General features: G+C 40.3%; 1 protein-coding gene across 1 annotated transcript in view; it reads right to left on the bottom strand.

Annotated features, from left to right (window-relative positions):
• Tmem131l (transmembrane 131 like) overlaps nt 1-16526 on the bottom strand; it is a 187381-nt gene that overhangs the window by 57117 nt on the left and 113738 nt on the right. Inside the window, exons 7-16 of the mRNA XM_023723669.1 lie at nt 11830-11907; nt 11327-11480; nt 9912-9970; nt 9503-9611; nt 7702-7798; nt 7084-7237; nt 6356-6526; nt 4730-4799; nt 3582-3699; nt 1642-1783 (exon numbers count right to left, since the gene is read on the bottom strand). Of these exons, the coding sequence (XP_023579437.1) occupies nt 1642-1783; nt 3582-3699; nt 4730-4799; nt 6356-6526; nt 7084-7237; nt 7702-7798; nt 9503-9611; nt 9912-9970; nt 11327-11480; nt 11830-11907 (1152 nt within the window). The remainder of the gene's footprint in view (nt 1-1641; nt 1784-3581; nt 3700-4729; nt 4800-6355; nt 6527-7083; nt 7238-7701; nt 7799-9502; nt 9612-9911; nt 9971-11326; nt 11481-11829; nt 11908-16526) is intronic.

Below are 16526 nucleotides of genomic sequence, written 5' to 3'. Positions count from 1 at the left end.
AAAAAAAAAAAAAAAAAAAAAAGAACATAAAAGCAATCTCAGGGTCACGCTAAGAAGCTCCCTGAACACTGCTCATGTGTACACTGCAACCCGAGCCACAGGACACACTTCCTAGGGCGACACCAAGGGGAGGGCTGCGGGGGTACCTCCCTTCTCTGCCCACAGTCCCCGCCCCCTGGCTGGCTGGAAACCATGCTGTAGGGAGGAGGCCCCCGCACAAAGGATGAAAAGTAAATGCACAGATGGAGCCCGTGTCCCCGCGGAACCGCACAGCAGCCTGGCGTGCTCTAGGCTTCCTGTCAGTGTCTCACTCTGAAGCTAAGTCCTGGCTAAACCCACATAGCCAAGATTTTGCTAGTAAGCTGAATACTTTCTTAATCCATATTTCATTTATAAAATTCACATCTGATTCAAAATTTAATGCACGTTTAATCACTCTGCTTTTCTGAATGTCTCTATTTGCCCTAATGATGCGTGTGTATGCACTTACAGTAATTTTGGTTCTGAAACAGTATTTCCAGGTGGAAATACATGAAAATCCTAGATTTCAAGTAAACTGTTCTACAAGTATTTCACAAATGATCACACATTTCCAATAAATTTTTCCTGGACAAATGAGTGGTGCTGCAATACAAGAAGTACATGATGCCGAATGTCACACGACCACAACTGAACATGCGCCAGGATCGTGCATGACCATTTCCCAACAGCAAGAGGTTATGGAGGAGATCTCAACCACTGAGGAGGAGAAAGAGGCAGGGGAATCCTTCACTCTGAATGACATTAGGAAGATGTGTAAAATGTGGGAAACAGTACAAAGTTTTGTAGAAAAGCAACACCTACATAAGGGTATAGGAGTGCAGCAATGAATCTGTTCAACAACAGTGAAATGTCACATTTCTTGGCACAGGGTCTCACTACGCAGCTTGGACTCATAGCGGTCCTCATTTTCAGTCTCCCCAGTGCTGGGATTACAGACATGCGCCACTATGCCTTCTCTGGGTGGTCAGCTCAGGGCGCCTGGGGGCAGGGCTGGTGCAGCATATGGTGCCAGGGATCAAGCCCCAGAAATGTCACATTTCTGTGAAATTCTCAAAAGGAAGTCAAAGCAAGTATCAGTGAATAGGTTCTTTGTTAAAGACGTACAAAAAGAAAAATATTTCACTGAGCCAAAGGACAGCAGGGGCTCTGTCAGTGGTGTGAAAGTCTCCTACACAGCAGTCCCCCTCTTTCGTCCCCCTCCCTACAGCCATGAAAGTTCCCAAAGACAAGTGCAGGTTAACTCACTTTGTGTGTGTGTGTGTGTGTGTGTGTGTGTGTGTGTGTGTGTGATACTGGGGATTGAACTCAGGACTCTGCACTTGCCAGGCAAGGCGCTTATTCTACTAATCTATCTCCCCAGCCCTAAATTCATTCACTTTTATTATCTCATTATATTACAGTATTTTAATCACTTTCACATGAATATTTTTGGGTTGTAGAACAAACCATGAGTTTTCATTATTTCTTAAAGGGACAACTGCTCTGATGTATAAGCACGTTTCTAGAACGAATCACACTCACAAACCAAGGTTTTACACACTCTGAAAAGCTAAGAGCTAAGGTGTCACTGACAGAGACGCTAAGACCCACCGTCCTTACCACACTGTTCCGAAGGGCAGTCGCACTGAAGCGCAACATGAGGCCAGGCTCCATAACCAAACGAGGCAAAAAGAAAGGGAAGGGTTCCGGTTCCTTGGACTTTCTGAAGTGGGCAAACTGACTCTTTCCTAAAACATTCCCCCTGTGTAATTGAGAAAGACAATACAATGGAAAACAATTTCAATATAAAAGAATGAAGGAAATCACTAAATACCACTCCTACTCAAAGGAAGAAGGTCACCTGGGGAAAATGGCTTATGCTAAGGCTGAAGCAGAAAAACTGTAAGATTGTCTTTGGAAGGTCGAGGGAGTGACTCCATGTTAGAGTGCATGATCAGCTCAGCCTGTGTTCAATCCCCAGAAAAAGTTGACGCCAAAATGTTCTATCTTACTGGAAAGCAACCAAGTGTTCATAGAATGATAACAAAAATCAGAGACATACAAGCTTCCCATATTAAATGTGACAATTTATCATAAAAAATAATCACAGTTAACAGAGAACAACACATAGAAGGAACTAGTGAAGCTCAAAACAGGCCCCTTTATAGGAGAAAAAAAAAAGCACTTGATAATAAATGTAGACTGTGTAGTGAGACCCTGTACCAAATACATAAAACATAAAATACAAAAAAACCCTACAGATAATAAATGTAGAACAAAGGGCTGGGGAGATGCCTCAGCATCTTAGCGCCTGCTTAGGCAAGCGCAGGGGGTTTGATCCTGGCCCCGCCCCAGGCCCTCTGAACCTGCCACTGATGCAGGGCTGTTATCCCAGGGCTGGGAAGCTGAAACAGGGGGAACCACTGTGAGTCCAAGCTGCATAGTGAGGCCCTGGACCAAATACATAAAAAATAAAAATAAAAATAAAGGTAGAACAAACAAAATAAAAACATCACCATTTTGCAGCTGTAATTCTAACAATTGACTTGGGCAATAATTATCCATGAATAGGGGCCTGGGAGATGGCTCAGTGGAATAAGCGCTTCCCTGGCAAGCGCAAGGGCCTGCGTTCAATCCCCGGTTCCTCAAAAAAAGAAAAAATCCATGAATGCTAAAATCAAAGAGTGTAAGATTCTTAAGGAACAATATATTTGTATGCTATCAAATCATCATAGAACACATTATTTTTTCATTTTGAAAAGAAAACTAGTGTGGAACGTGAAGAGCTCTGACCCCCATCACCTAAGCGAGACCAAGTAACATTAACAGTGGGACAAACGGACACGCAACTCCTGGTATGATGCAATAAACAAGACACGAGATCAAAAAAGTAATTCTTGCTTAAAACACTTAGCTTGAGCCTAAACCGAAGGAGCCAATCACAGAAATCCAATACAGAACAGGATTCAAAAACCATTAATATGACAAAAGTGAAAGATGGAACCCTAATTCAGTCTACAAAAACAAGACAATCACACAATGCCTGGTTTTTGAACACACTAGGGATGAAAGAAAAAAAAAGAAAACAAATTAGTCCAACTAAGAAAATTTTAATATAAACTGTATGCTAAATAATACAACTTCACTGAACTTGTTGGGCACGCAATGGAAATAATTTCCTAGTAAAGTGTTGAAGATTGAAGTATAACGTTAAAAATAGTCCCAGTGAAGTATGGAGGGCTGAAGTATGATACATACAGCTCATTTTCAAGTGAGCTGGCCAAAAATGAGTGCATGTGTGTGCAACAAAGATACAAAATGAAGAAAATACAGGGAAAATGGTAAGATGCAAACACCTCATAAACACAATCTAATTGAGGAATATATGCGTGCTCCCGGCATTATCCTCTCTATTTTTTCTGAGGGTTGAAATTTGTCAAAATAAAAAAAAGACAAATATCACCAACAACTAAAACTTCTGTATAATTTAAAAAAAAAATACTACATAATAGTTTCTCCCCACTTCTTAATGACAGAACAAAAAGCAGCTGAAAACGTACCTACAGACATCGCCATTCTTATATTTCTTCCACTTGTCATACAATTTATTTGCAAGTTCTGAATCCATATCCCAGGTAGACCGATCCAGAGAAAGGCTCCTATGCCAGTTAGGTCTCTCTAGAAAGTAGACCAAATTTAATGTTTAGATTTATAGAAAATACTAATTAACAACCTTCAAGGGCTGATCGTTAAAACACCTCAAACTAAGGACAACAGAGTAATAAATACCTCCTCTTTCTCCTGCTACTTAACCAAAAGTCCCTCTAACTCAATGGTAAATGATATATCAAATTAAACAAACATGTGAAAAGCAAAAATGAAGTTGAATTATGCAAAGGTATTAACATAAAAGACACATGGCTTATGAATACAGCCTGAAACAAATTAAGATTATATTTGAAGCATTTTTAGGAGCCTTAAATCTGAAATGTAAAATTCTGCTTCCATGCAAATGTGCTCATCTGAGTCTTTCAGCATCCTATGTCAAGTGCTGAGACACAAATGCCACTTCTCAAAAGAAGGCAGGCCAGAGCCTACACAAGCTGCATGTTTACACACTGGTCTACTGTTCATGTTGCCTCCTGCTTGTCTGTGCTATACAGGGTACCAGGAAGAAAAGAAGGAAGTCTTCCAAAAGAAATGTCTGTACTTTAAAATTCTCTTTTTCAATAGCTTAATCAATTGAAATACAAAAAAAAAAAAGTTTAATCCAGAAAACTAAAACCATTTCCTGATCAATGCTCTGGCCTTTGCCCTCACACCACCATTAGCACCCTACAAGATGTTTACACCCTGCAGCTCAAGTCTTCAAACCCAATTCCAAAGCTCTTACTAGCATCGAGCCAGCTCTTTCACCTTCCAGTTTTTCCTGGTAAGGCTGTTACAATGATCAAACAATATTATTTTTTTAAAAGCCTTACAAAAGCACAGGCTACTAAAGAATATCAGCATTATTTCCACAAGTGCCCTGGATGTGTTTTGGAGGGTTCTGAACAACATGAAGTCATTCTGTCAATGATCATGCTCTCTACAAACAGAATATGACACAATTACTTTAACAGAATTAACTTTGCATCCAATTTTACTCACTACTTCCCAATCCCCCCAAATTCGAATTCTACAGAAAGTCTAAGGGCAAAATACTTACCTGCTTTTGATTTTCCCATGAAATAATGCATGCCACAATGTGCTATCACTTCAAAACCCAGACTCCCTTCCTAGATTGAAAAGTAATATATGAATAACTTAAATCACAAAACTTGGCATAAAAATCCTACTGCACTAAAATATGAAGCAGACACTGGCCTCCACCTCAGTGGACTCCCTTTTCACCAGGAGCCAGACAACTAGAAAGACATGTCTAGGTTTTCTTTATCCTTAAATCAGGTCAGAGAAATATGAGCTGCCTCTCACAGAAAGGTCACAATGGTGGATGCTGTACAATCACCAATGTCCATAAAGACAGCCACGAGACACCCAGCTACCACGTGGATTAAAGAGTAAATTAGTGTCAAGACAGTCTTGGTAGTGTTTTGTTTGCCTATTTTCAACTGTACTCTAGTCCTCTGAGAACCAGTATGCCAAGTCTACAGTAAGGCCTACCTACTCAGGACATGTACATCCCATTTCCTGCAGATCTGAATAGTCCAAACTTGCTACTTGCACACACGCCTGACACCTGCCCTTGCTTACCTCCCCTCCACATTCTTCTTACATGTGCCTCTTAACTGAAAAGAGGACATTTCTAAGAAATCTGCCCTGTTCAAAAATAATAGCATTAACTAACCTCACATTTTTGCTCAGTTTGATTTATGAAGCTCTACCTTTAATCTTCTAGTTAAACACAAGGCATTTCTAAATGAAACATCAACACTAGTAAGAGAGAAAAATCATGAAGATGATTGCATGAATGTCTCATAGTGAAAAACTAGAGCCCAGTGTTATACAGAATAGCTTGGATCAAAAGGAAGCAACAATAACTAAATAAAAAGAAACAAACGTTAACAAAAATGAGACATGTTTAAGAGAACCTAAACTAAACACAATTTACCCAGATTTTATAATTTATTCTCTTATGAAACTTTTCAAGTTTTAGATTTGGCCCACTAGGAAAATTCAAGATAATAAAATTATAGATAATAACTTAGTCTCATTTAAAAGACGAATAATGCCTTTTATAATCTAATTTATTTGAAGTCACTGTGGTACGCAATGAAAATTTAAAGATGCTGTCCATAGCAAGCATACATTCCTTGCTTTAAAATTTCTAGAAATAAGAGCTGAGGATGAGTCCAGTGAGGAAGTCCTTGCCTATTATGCATAAGGCCACAGGTTCCAATCTCAGCAGCACATAAGGAAAGGGAAAAAAAAAAAAAGAAGAAGAAAAAAAAATTTTTGGAAAATGAACTTAACTAATCAATTTGAAATAATGTATTTTTTTATTTCATTTTATTTTTGAGCCTGGCTCAGCCTGCCCTGGGGAAATAAACCTTGGTCCCTGTGCTTTCCTAGAAGGCACTTTAGACCACTGAGCTATCTTGATGGCCCTGATTTATTTTATTAAATAATCTTAAATTACTTCATGAAAAGTCAATCCTTTCCAATAAAAATTTCAGTCTGTAAACAAATTTACCATCTAAAATTGATATCCTTCAATTTCTTAGCCATGAAGAATACAAACTTAAACCCAGTGAATAAAACCCAAGCATCATAAGTAAATAAAAAGTTGTCGTTTTTAGAAACTACAACACATATAGGACGTTGTGAACAATACCTTATTTGGTGCTGAGAAAATCTGTAGAGGTATTGCAAAAATGGCACCTATGTTTGTAGTCAAAAATACATTGGTGAATATATTTACGGCAATGTCTTTAACAGCAAGTTTCAAAGAAAATACATTCCAACAGCCTGGAGGTAGAAATAAAGGGCCAGTGAAATTCAGAATCTAAAAAGAAAAGAAGCAAGACAGATTACTTTTCCTAACATTAATTATGTTTAAAATCATAAAATATGATGTCAAAGTTCTCCTATACACTAAAAAGTGTAATTTTGCTGAATTAGTTCTAGACCAATGACAACTATTTCAAACGCTGCTTAATATGCCATTATCTTCATTTTCATAGAGATAATCTTAATGTTGCTGTAAATGGCACTTTGCAAACTACTATTTTACCATTAATTAGATTTTTACTAAATAAAATATTTTAGTATAAATCACGTAACATTTTAAATAATGTTAAGGTAAGCATTTTTTTTAAGATATACACTGATTATTTTGAGCTCCTTGAACAACAGTTTAAAAATGAGAAGGAGGCAAGGGATTAGGGTGACTGGGAGGGGAAAGGAAAGATAAGAGACCCTAAAAGGCATTCTGGAATATTAAAGGAAAAATATTTCTTTAAATTGCACACCAAAGTTAAATTTTATATTACCAAGCATTAATTTCATAGCATTTGACTAAAGTCAAAACTACAATAAGCCAAAGCTTGGAGAAATGTATACCTTTAAAATGTGCTTGGTTTCCTTGGAAATAAACACATCCTTTAACACAACACCTGGGTCAAAATGGTTGAGGCACCATATGGACCACACTCCTGACGTGTTCTCATGACTCTCTATGTGAAACCGGGCTGCAGAGGAGTCCACTCTGAAATACCTGTGGACAGCAGACACGTGGGCAGTTAGCCCTGAGTGCTAGCACACCATTAGCTTTGAAGCAGCCTCCATTTGCAAAGAGGGGGCAGCAGGAAACACTGCTACTGGCAATGACCAGAGGTCACTTCCTCAACCTCCTGGCTTATAGCAACAGCAGTGAAAACAGAAGAAATGGCCCAGCAATGGCGAGGGCAGCTCAGAGAGGCCACCAGGGCAAAACCAGGTCTGAATGCCACTCAGAAACTCGCACAAGCACTTCTTTCCACACACGTGACCCCCAGGCCTGGAACCTACTTCATAAATCGAATTACTTAGCTTTCTCTTCCCATTTTGTTAGGAAACCTTTCACGGTCTCAGCAGTGCTGACACAGGGGAAGGCAACTCAAGAAAGAGAAGTATACAAGCTGTATCACTTGCATTTTAGAAGCACTTACAGAGGAAAAGCCATGATTTGGGAGAACATACCCATGCACCACTGGGGATGAGAGGCATGCTTTTAGTGTTGGAGTGGTTTTTGTCTTCTTCACATCTTCTATAATTCCACTGTCACATGTTGTAGCTGCTTTTTGTGTAAAGAAATAAATGTAAAATGCAAGTATTTTTAATTAAGCCTGAACAAAAATAAGATACAAGTTTTACTTATAACTTTTGGCTGACATCACTGAAACTGAATTAAATATACACAGGAACACACTTTCTCAAATGCTCCTATGTTCCTCCTCACTGGCTTGCTATCAGTGATCTGGAATACCAGGTCTGCATCTCCCCTGCACCTCCCCATCGCTTTTGAAAACCTTCCATATCTTCTTTTTTTGGGGGGGAAAAGAAAGTAGTATTTTGTGGCTTTTCCTTTACACAGATCTGTCTTTAGCATAAGAGGAAACTCCTAGTTCTGCCAGCGATGACGGAAGTAAGGAGCAGAGCTCCCTGGTCGGGCGGGGAACAGCACACAGAGGCCCACAAAGCAAGACAGGGATGAGACCTGACAGCAAAGGTGAGCTTAACTGTAATGGGTGGGAATGGGCTTCAAACATCACTCATGATAAAATAGTGGCTTTCCTTCATCTAGGTCATAATGTGAAGTTGCTAATGTGGAGTTATTGACTCTCACGCTAACAGTCAATTTTCTTCAAAGTTATATATACATAGGCTTCCAAAAACAATTCAAACACTATTTAAAAAAGGAAACTAACATCTGCTTCACCCCTGCGTCTCTGACAGAGGAAATGATTCTTAGCACTTCCTTGGATATCCATCCTTCCAGGCATTCTGTACCTAAACAGAAAATGCTCAGGCTCAAGTGATCCTCCTGCCTCAGCCTCCTGAGGATATAAGCCACAGGCACACGTCACTATACCCAACCTGATGTAGTCTTTTTTTCTTCTTTTTTTTTTTTTTTGGCTGGCTCAGCCCACCCTGGGGGCAGGGCTGGCATGGTATGTGGTGCTGGGATGGAAACATGGTCCCTGTGTGCTTGCCTAAGCTTGCCTGAGCAGGCACTTCAGACCTTTAGAGTTATCTCACTGGTCCCTGACGTAGTCTTAAATACACACACCTGTAGGAAACACTGCTACCACTAGAACTGAAGACTAAAGAACAAATAAGAGTATTTTAAATTTTCACTGAGACTCACAATTTTCCTTCCTTAACAGCCTTCACTGATTTATACTCCAGTTAAAACAAGTATCTTTTGTTTCCTAATTGTTGTACTCCTAACAGAATATTAACAACCTTTATGATCCTTAGTGATCTAAGTAATAAATTATATCTCATTTATTGCTTTGAATTACAGTTCTTGAAACATGCGTGAGCCAGACATATTACCCTGTATTTCAAGTCCATCTGAATTCCTCTACAGAACTCTCAGCTATAAGGAAGAACCTGAAGGCAGGACAGGGGTTCCTGCTCACTAAGTATTCAACCACATTCTTTACAAGGAAACAAAACTAAGCAATAGCTAAGCTACTGCTGAAAGCAACACCTCCAACAAATGCAGGTCCACCCCAGTCCTACAGTAAGTCACCAAGTTAAGCTTCAACATGCTGTAGCTTTCAACCCTACAAACAGAGCAGGAAACAAGTGCCATCACCACACTTTACATCATTCCACCATTTAACAACAAAGACTTTGGTGTACTGAAATCAAAATCTTTTTAAATCCATGTCTCTCATCTGCAATTTTAAATTACTGTGCAGAAAGTACTGCCAAACCATCAACTAAGTAACGAAAGGAAGAGACAACCTCCAGTACTTTTTAAAATGAATACCTTTGCAAGTAAAAGAGGCAATTTTGGTGAAGTTCGTCGCAGAAGTAGGTAGCAATACTGGTTTAAACTGCAGAGACAAAGCATCCCCTTGTGAGAGATGATGCACATCCTGCAAGAAGAAAACCCGATTACTACCTTCAGCCAGGTGAACAGTTATGTAGTTTGAATGCTATATAAATAAACAGCACAGTTCAGGATACTTAACAACTGCTCAGCAGATGAGTCTACAAGGAAATGGGGGGTAACTTTTACACAAGTTGGGCTTCAAGCAAGAGGGAGTGGGTTTAATGAAAGCAAAACATAACAGATACGACTATTTCTGCATCTGTTCCTGAGAAGTTCTTACATACTGCAATTTAGTGCCCACTTACAATTTCAAATTCTTCTTTAAGTAAGCATTTATTAATACCTGTATCCATATAAGGCCGTTTCCTGAATGTAATACATACATATTCACTGCCGAATCATCTGTCCAAAAGAATTAAAGCAATGAGATTAAAACAAAAATCCATCTCATTCCTAGACCTTAATACTGTTATTGATTATACATTTCTACAAAAAAAGTTACCTTATTTTTTGAATATTGGTATCAAAACCAGAAGCTGTTTCCTTTTGGGTACTCTTTTAAGTCAAAAGAAAAATCCTCCTTACAGAAAGACTGGCCTGCTCATGTGGGCTCTCTGTATGATGAAGAATCTCCCTGACAGAAAACCTCAGTTTAGGTTTTATACTGTGTTTTTTGTTTGTTTGGGTTTATTTGTTTGTTTGTTTGCAGGGGGTTAACTGAGCAAACAGCCATGCTTGGAAAGAATCAAACTCTGGCATCTCAGAATGCAGGCTGGCTTTTCTCCACAGAACAGGGGTCTTCTCCAACATGTGAGTTTAACCCACCTATTATGAGAATCACCAGTAACTACAAACAAGACAGAAAAGCTCTCCTGCAATTCATCACAACTTCAGCCAGTCATGAGAACCAGAAGGTAACTGGTATCCAACCCATAACTCAGAAGCCACCAGGGCTCAGCAGAACAACATGTACTTAGCCTGTGTCAGGACCTGGGTTTTGTCCCCAGAACCAAGACAGAAATCTGCAATAAAAAACTATGCTTTTATGTATCATTTGTGCCATTTCTTATATATATATATTTATATACTTACATTTATATTTTTTACTATATTTATAGTTTTCCCATAGAACAGTCATCATACCTAAAGGCTATCAATAAATCTCACAATATGAATTTCATAGATCATCAGTATATATTTCCTACCAAAAGTATTAGATAGTTACAGTGATCAAGTAATTATTCACGTTTCCAAAGACAAAATTCATAGAACTAAACATTAAATTCCACTGTAATTTGTCAGGCATCCAAGAACTAGCTAGGGTGCTGACTACCGACAACACAAAAATAGCATGATTTAGTCAACCAAGCTTTCTGCAATTCAGTAAAACTGGAATAAGAGACCTAAGACCTCAAACATTTTACATGAAATTCCAAGAAAAATTATTTCACAAGGACTCAGAATAATTTGCACTGGTCATTTAACTTACTCTCAAATTATAATACAGCCCTATTAGCTGCAGCAGATTGGCAGCCAGTTTCTACTGCCATCTTTAATAAAAGCAAAGGTTCTTTGCCTTGATTTGCTCACTACTGACTGACGATGCAAGGTTAATGTCAAAACTCTATAACAAAGATTTCTATTTTGTTTTGTGGTGCTAGGGAGCAAACTCAGGGCCTCATGAGTGCTAAGCACACACGCTACTCCCGAGTTACATCCCCAGCACTAGGAGGAATGCTGCAGGAGATTTCATCTTACCTGAGCTTTCAGATTTGTCTGTTGCTACATAAACAATGGAGAGATGATCTAACAAATCTTGAGTGTTTTCTTCAAATGCTTTTGAGGAGTTTTCCATTGTTACAATTATGCTCATTTGTAAATGTAAAACATCATGAGATTCCAGATAACAACTCTGAGATTGGAAAGGGAAAAATAGGAAAAACTCAAAAAGAAAAATCATCCAAACTTTGTGATTTCAAATTCTTGAAAAAGATAAGCACTTAAAACAACAGAATAGCTGGGGAGAACGCTCAGCAGTCTAAGCGCCTGCATGGCAAGTGCAAGGATCCGGGTTCAATCCCAGGCACCATACATCATGCCACCCCCAAAACCCTCATCCTGTACCAAATAAGTAAATAAATGATTTTTTAAAAGACAACAGAATGTATACTTCTGAGAGTAGAAATGAGTGCTGTTTTGGTTTTCATTTTTAAGCAAAGAGGCAGGAAGGCTGAAAGGAAACACTAAATCTTTCATTTTACCTTTAATTGCTGACACACTTTATTATGTAAACTGCACTCCAGATGCACCTGCAAGAGGCTGGTGTTAGTGGTTTCTGCCTGAAATAAGAAAAAAGGGGGACAACAGCTTAATAGGAAACAAAAGGTACATGCTAACAGCAACAGTAAACAGCCCATCACTTATTCAGAAACCACATTTATTCATCCATGCAACAAATATTTGAGTATCTGGTAAGTGCTGGCCATTATTGGAAGCATAACAATGAGCAAAACTGTGGTAACAGTGAGCTTATTTTCTAAAAGGTAAATCATAAATTCTCCCACAGGCTTCATTCCTAGGACAGCAATAAGCAGGTAAGGATGTTCTAAATACAGGAACACTGTACTCCAGCAGTTCTGTGTGCTATTAAGTGTGAAAACATAAAAGTCTCCTACATTAACAACCAATTTATTATTTTTCTGTGTGCCTTCTAGCAGTACAATGACCTTCAAAAGCCATGACTCCTGAGTCAGACAAAACTTGAAGAAATGCCCAAATTCAACTGGCTATTGCACTATGTGGAAGAGCTATGGACACAGGAGACAAAGGTCTATGAAAAGAATGCAGGACTCTGTGACATTCAAAAGATTTGGTCACACTGCAATACACCTACACATGCTCACGAAAAGGAACAATCCGACCAGGGACACAGCCAGTAGAGGGGGACAGTAGAGCCGACAGATGTATGAATGCAAAGAAAAGCTAGTTAGTACAACACACCAATCTACAGAAACCAGGGTGTCCTCTTTCGTATGTTGATGTGCTGGTGTGATTATAAAAAGGAGCCACGGTCAGAGCACCTGGAAATCTGCGAATTAAGAAAGCATGTGAGCTTTACTAACCCCAGGAAGGCGCATCAAGTAGAATCACCACAATCTCAGTTTGTTAGATTTTTAAAGATTTCAGTATGCTACATAAAAAATATAACCGTGGCTGGGGCTGTAGCTGAGCAGTAAAGCATTTGCTCAAGCACTCGTGAGGCCCTAGCTTTAGTCTCCACCACCAAAACCACCATCACCACCATCACCACCATCACCGCCATCACCACCACCACCACCACCACCATTGTAACTACTCTACTTGCCATCCAAGGAGATAAGCATTGAAAAAAAAGAACAAAACATATTACACTTTTAATACAGTAAAGATATTAAGGGTACTTTAAGCCTATACATGGTATCATATATTAATAGGCTTTTTAAAAATTTGTGCTTAGTAACTGCAAGCATTCTTAAGAGCATGATCTATAATTCCACTCTAAAAGCTTAACTAGAGTTTTGAGTTTGTCTTTCTATGAACAAATTCCTCCACCAAAGATTTTTACAAAAAAGCCACACTTCTGTAAAACTGCTTTAACTACAATCACAAACAATGTTCAACAGCCAGATCCAAGAGTCCCTTCTCCCTCACTAAACACTAACCTTTTGTTTCTCCTGGTTTTTCTCCTCCTTCCACACTGTTCTTCCTCCAGCCCCTAGAGGCAGGCATGTGGCGGCTGTCCGGACCTCTCCTGCTAGCTAGGTCTCTCTGTTACGGTTTATGTATGGGTGTCCCCCTAAAGCCTCATGCAGTTTTGGGGCAGCTTCTGGAGTTTGTGATTATTGTGGGTGTGGATGCTGCACCTGCCCTGGGGCAGGTAATTCGCATTTCAATGTAAGGAGGGAAGAGAAGTTAGCTGCTAGAGTTGCTGCTACCTCTCCGTTAGTTCTTGCTCTTTGCCGCAGCCATGAAAAGTTGCCCTCTGCCTTGTGCCAGGCTGCCTTGAAGCCAGCTGAGTATGGACTAAAACCTCCAGTAACTGAGCTAAATAAACCTTTCCTTCCTTCATTTTGAGTGTTGGGTATTTGTCCCAGCAACGAGAGAAGAGTAACTAAGACACTCTCTAATACACACTAAGCACACCCACCCCATCCCTCCACCTCAGACTTCTGCACTTGCCACAGTCCAAGCTGAAAAGGGCATCACATGAACACTTACATATCCCAGCAAGCTACCTTGGCCCGTCCCAGTGCTGGGTTCAGCATCCACACCATTACTCACATGACTGTTTAAGCTAGAAACCTAATGACCCAGCTTGAAGTCCATAACCGCGAGAAGCCAAGGCCCCTCTTCAGCTGCCCTAAGTTCATGCCTAGGTCTTTCTGAGGACTTTGTTTTGCTTTGTGTGGTACTGGGGTTTGAACCCAAGAACTCTACTGAGCTATATCCTCAGTTCTTTGGAGACTTATTTTTTCATTTTGAGAACGAGTTTTGCTAAGTTACTAAGTTGCCCAGGCTAGGCTTGAACTTCACTCTCACTACACTGGAGAAGGGTTATTGACAAGCTGTACTCTAGGCTAACAATGGTACTAGCCTCTTTCTGCAAATAAAATTCACTGGAACACAGCCGCGCGGTTCCTTCCACACCATACTGGCTATGGCAGTGATGGTAAAGCCCCTAGAGCTGTCAATGATAACAGATAGCCATCTGCAGCACATGCACCACAGGTTTGCCACTACTGGTCTCCAGTTATTTTTGTTCTCCAACACCGCCAAGTACTTGCAACACAGACTGTGTGGTCTGCAAAACCAAAATATTCTAACCACACAAAACTACATTAGAAGTTTATGCTGTAATTACTTCCTCCTAGCCCCCTTCATCCAGCCCTGCCCCCTCTACTACATCCTGCACACTGCTGAGAGTGAGTTCACAAGGCTGAGGTAGGGCTCAGGGTGGGCTGCATACCCAGCAAGCCTGTCCTGGCTCCCATTTCCAGCACAACCAAAAAAAAAAAAAAAAAAAAAAAAGTTTGCAAATAAGCCCTGCAAAGATGCTTATAACCTGTCAGACTCCTCACTTGGCACAAGTCCACCTTCTTTACTGCAGCTACAAAATTCAGGCTCTGCCTCATCTCTAGCTCCTCCCTCCTGTGCAGCCTCCCTAGGACAACTTCCACACTGCTTGCTCTCCATATTCTGTAGTTGCTGTTCCTCTGCCTTCAATCCATGACCCCCTCTTGCCCTTGCCTCCACCTCTGCTAATGCAATTTTGTGCCTCGGCTGAAACAGCTCTCTCAGGCCTCGCTGCTGGGTAGATAGCTGCCCACACCTCACACCTTTGCACCATTCATAAAGCGCCTCACTAACCCAGCAGCAACCCAGTTAAGGACTGAAGAGACAGTGAGCACCCTATTTGGGGCTTTTATCATAATGCCCATCACATAACAGAACCTCAATGTATACTTGGTAAGTACATAAATACAAGACACATAGTCACAGATGTTATAGAATCAGTCAAACTTGAAATGGGCATGCCAGGAACTAGGCATGGTGGCACCAGCCTACAATCCCAGCACTGGGGAGACTGAAACAGAAGGATCACTACAAGTCTGAGCTGCATAGCAAGACCCTGTACCACTGCCATGCCGTGCCAGGGTGCACTGAGACTGTGATTGAGACTGGGTGTGGCAGCACACGCCTGTAATCCCAGCACTTGGGAGGCTGGCTGTAAACAGGAGAATCACTATGAGTCCCATCCAGTAGTGAGATCCTAAACACCCTGTAGACCTTTCCCTAAAATACAGGAAAAAAAAAAAAAAAAAAAAGACCCGGTACCAAATAAAGATTTAAACAAAACTACATTTAAAAAAATTAAACCTGTACTTTCATTCACTGTACAATATATTTTAGAAACCCACAAGGGGGAGTTCTAGCGCCTCCAAACCTTCACTGAAGGGTGCTGATTGTTCTAAGAGAAACATAAAAGTTCATGTCTTTAATGCAACCTTACCTTTAAAAGGAAACTATAACAAAAGCAAACCATCTGTGGCAATCATACCGACTAGGATCAGAAATGCCTCTGAAAGAGCCCAACTGCCTGTCATGGTACAACCCTAAATCCAACCACCCTGGGCAGATGAGAAAAAAAAAATTAAAATTCTCTATTTTTGAAGCCTTCCATATTAATATGTTCCTAGTATATTTTCTTGAGAGTCCATAGAGAGTATAGGTAGGGCAATAATCCTTTTAATTACAAAGACAGAAGAGCTGTGGTTCACAAGAGTCTCCTGGGGGTGGTTAGCGGGAAAACAGGAGAAAAAAAAGTCCCAAGTCTTTTAAATACAGTGAGTACTACTGCCAAGTAGATCACAGTAGACAAGGTGTCTACTACTGGAACTTAAATGGCCTAAAGATTCATCAATATGAACTTGAAATTAGTATCAATAAGTAAATCAACAGTGAAGGAAACAGAAAGGCTCACACGCCTTTGCGTGACACATGCTCCCAGGACGTGGCAGGGAGGGCAGCTGCGAGGACCGCATAGTGACTGAGGGGGAAAAAACTTCCTTTCCTTGCTGAGGACTCGGTCTTAGAAACAGTGAGAGAAAGTGAGGACTGTATGCAAGGAAATGGCAGCAGCTACAGTCCCAGGTCGCTTTAGACGTCTCCCATCTACAGGAGTAAAGCATATCCCAAAGGAAGTATACCAGCATCTGTACTACACAAATCCAGACAGAGCGGACAAGACACCTGAAATTATGATGTTCCCAGTGATAAGGATACACGCACACACTTTCATTTAAGAAATGTGACCTCAAGCTTTCACAGAGAGCAAATTGGTCAAGCAATGGCCGTGACTCATCCTCAGGTCAGACACTGACAAAAGGATGTACAAAAGGCAGTACAGGGCTACAGGATA

Source organism: Octodon degus, unplaced genomic scaffold (assembly GCF_000260255.1).
Source record: "Octodon degus isolate 3935 unplaced genomic scaffold, OctDeg1.0 scaffold00101, whole genome shotgun sequence".
Taxonomy (NCBI): Eukaryota; Metazoa; Chordata; class Mammalia; order Rodentia; family Octodontidae; genus Octodon; species Octodon degus.
This window is presented reverse-complemented; position numbering and strand designations above follow the sequence as displayed.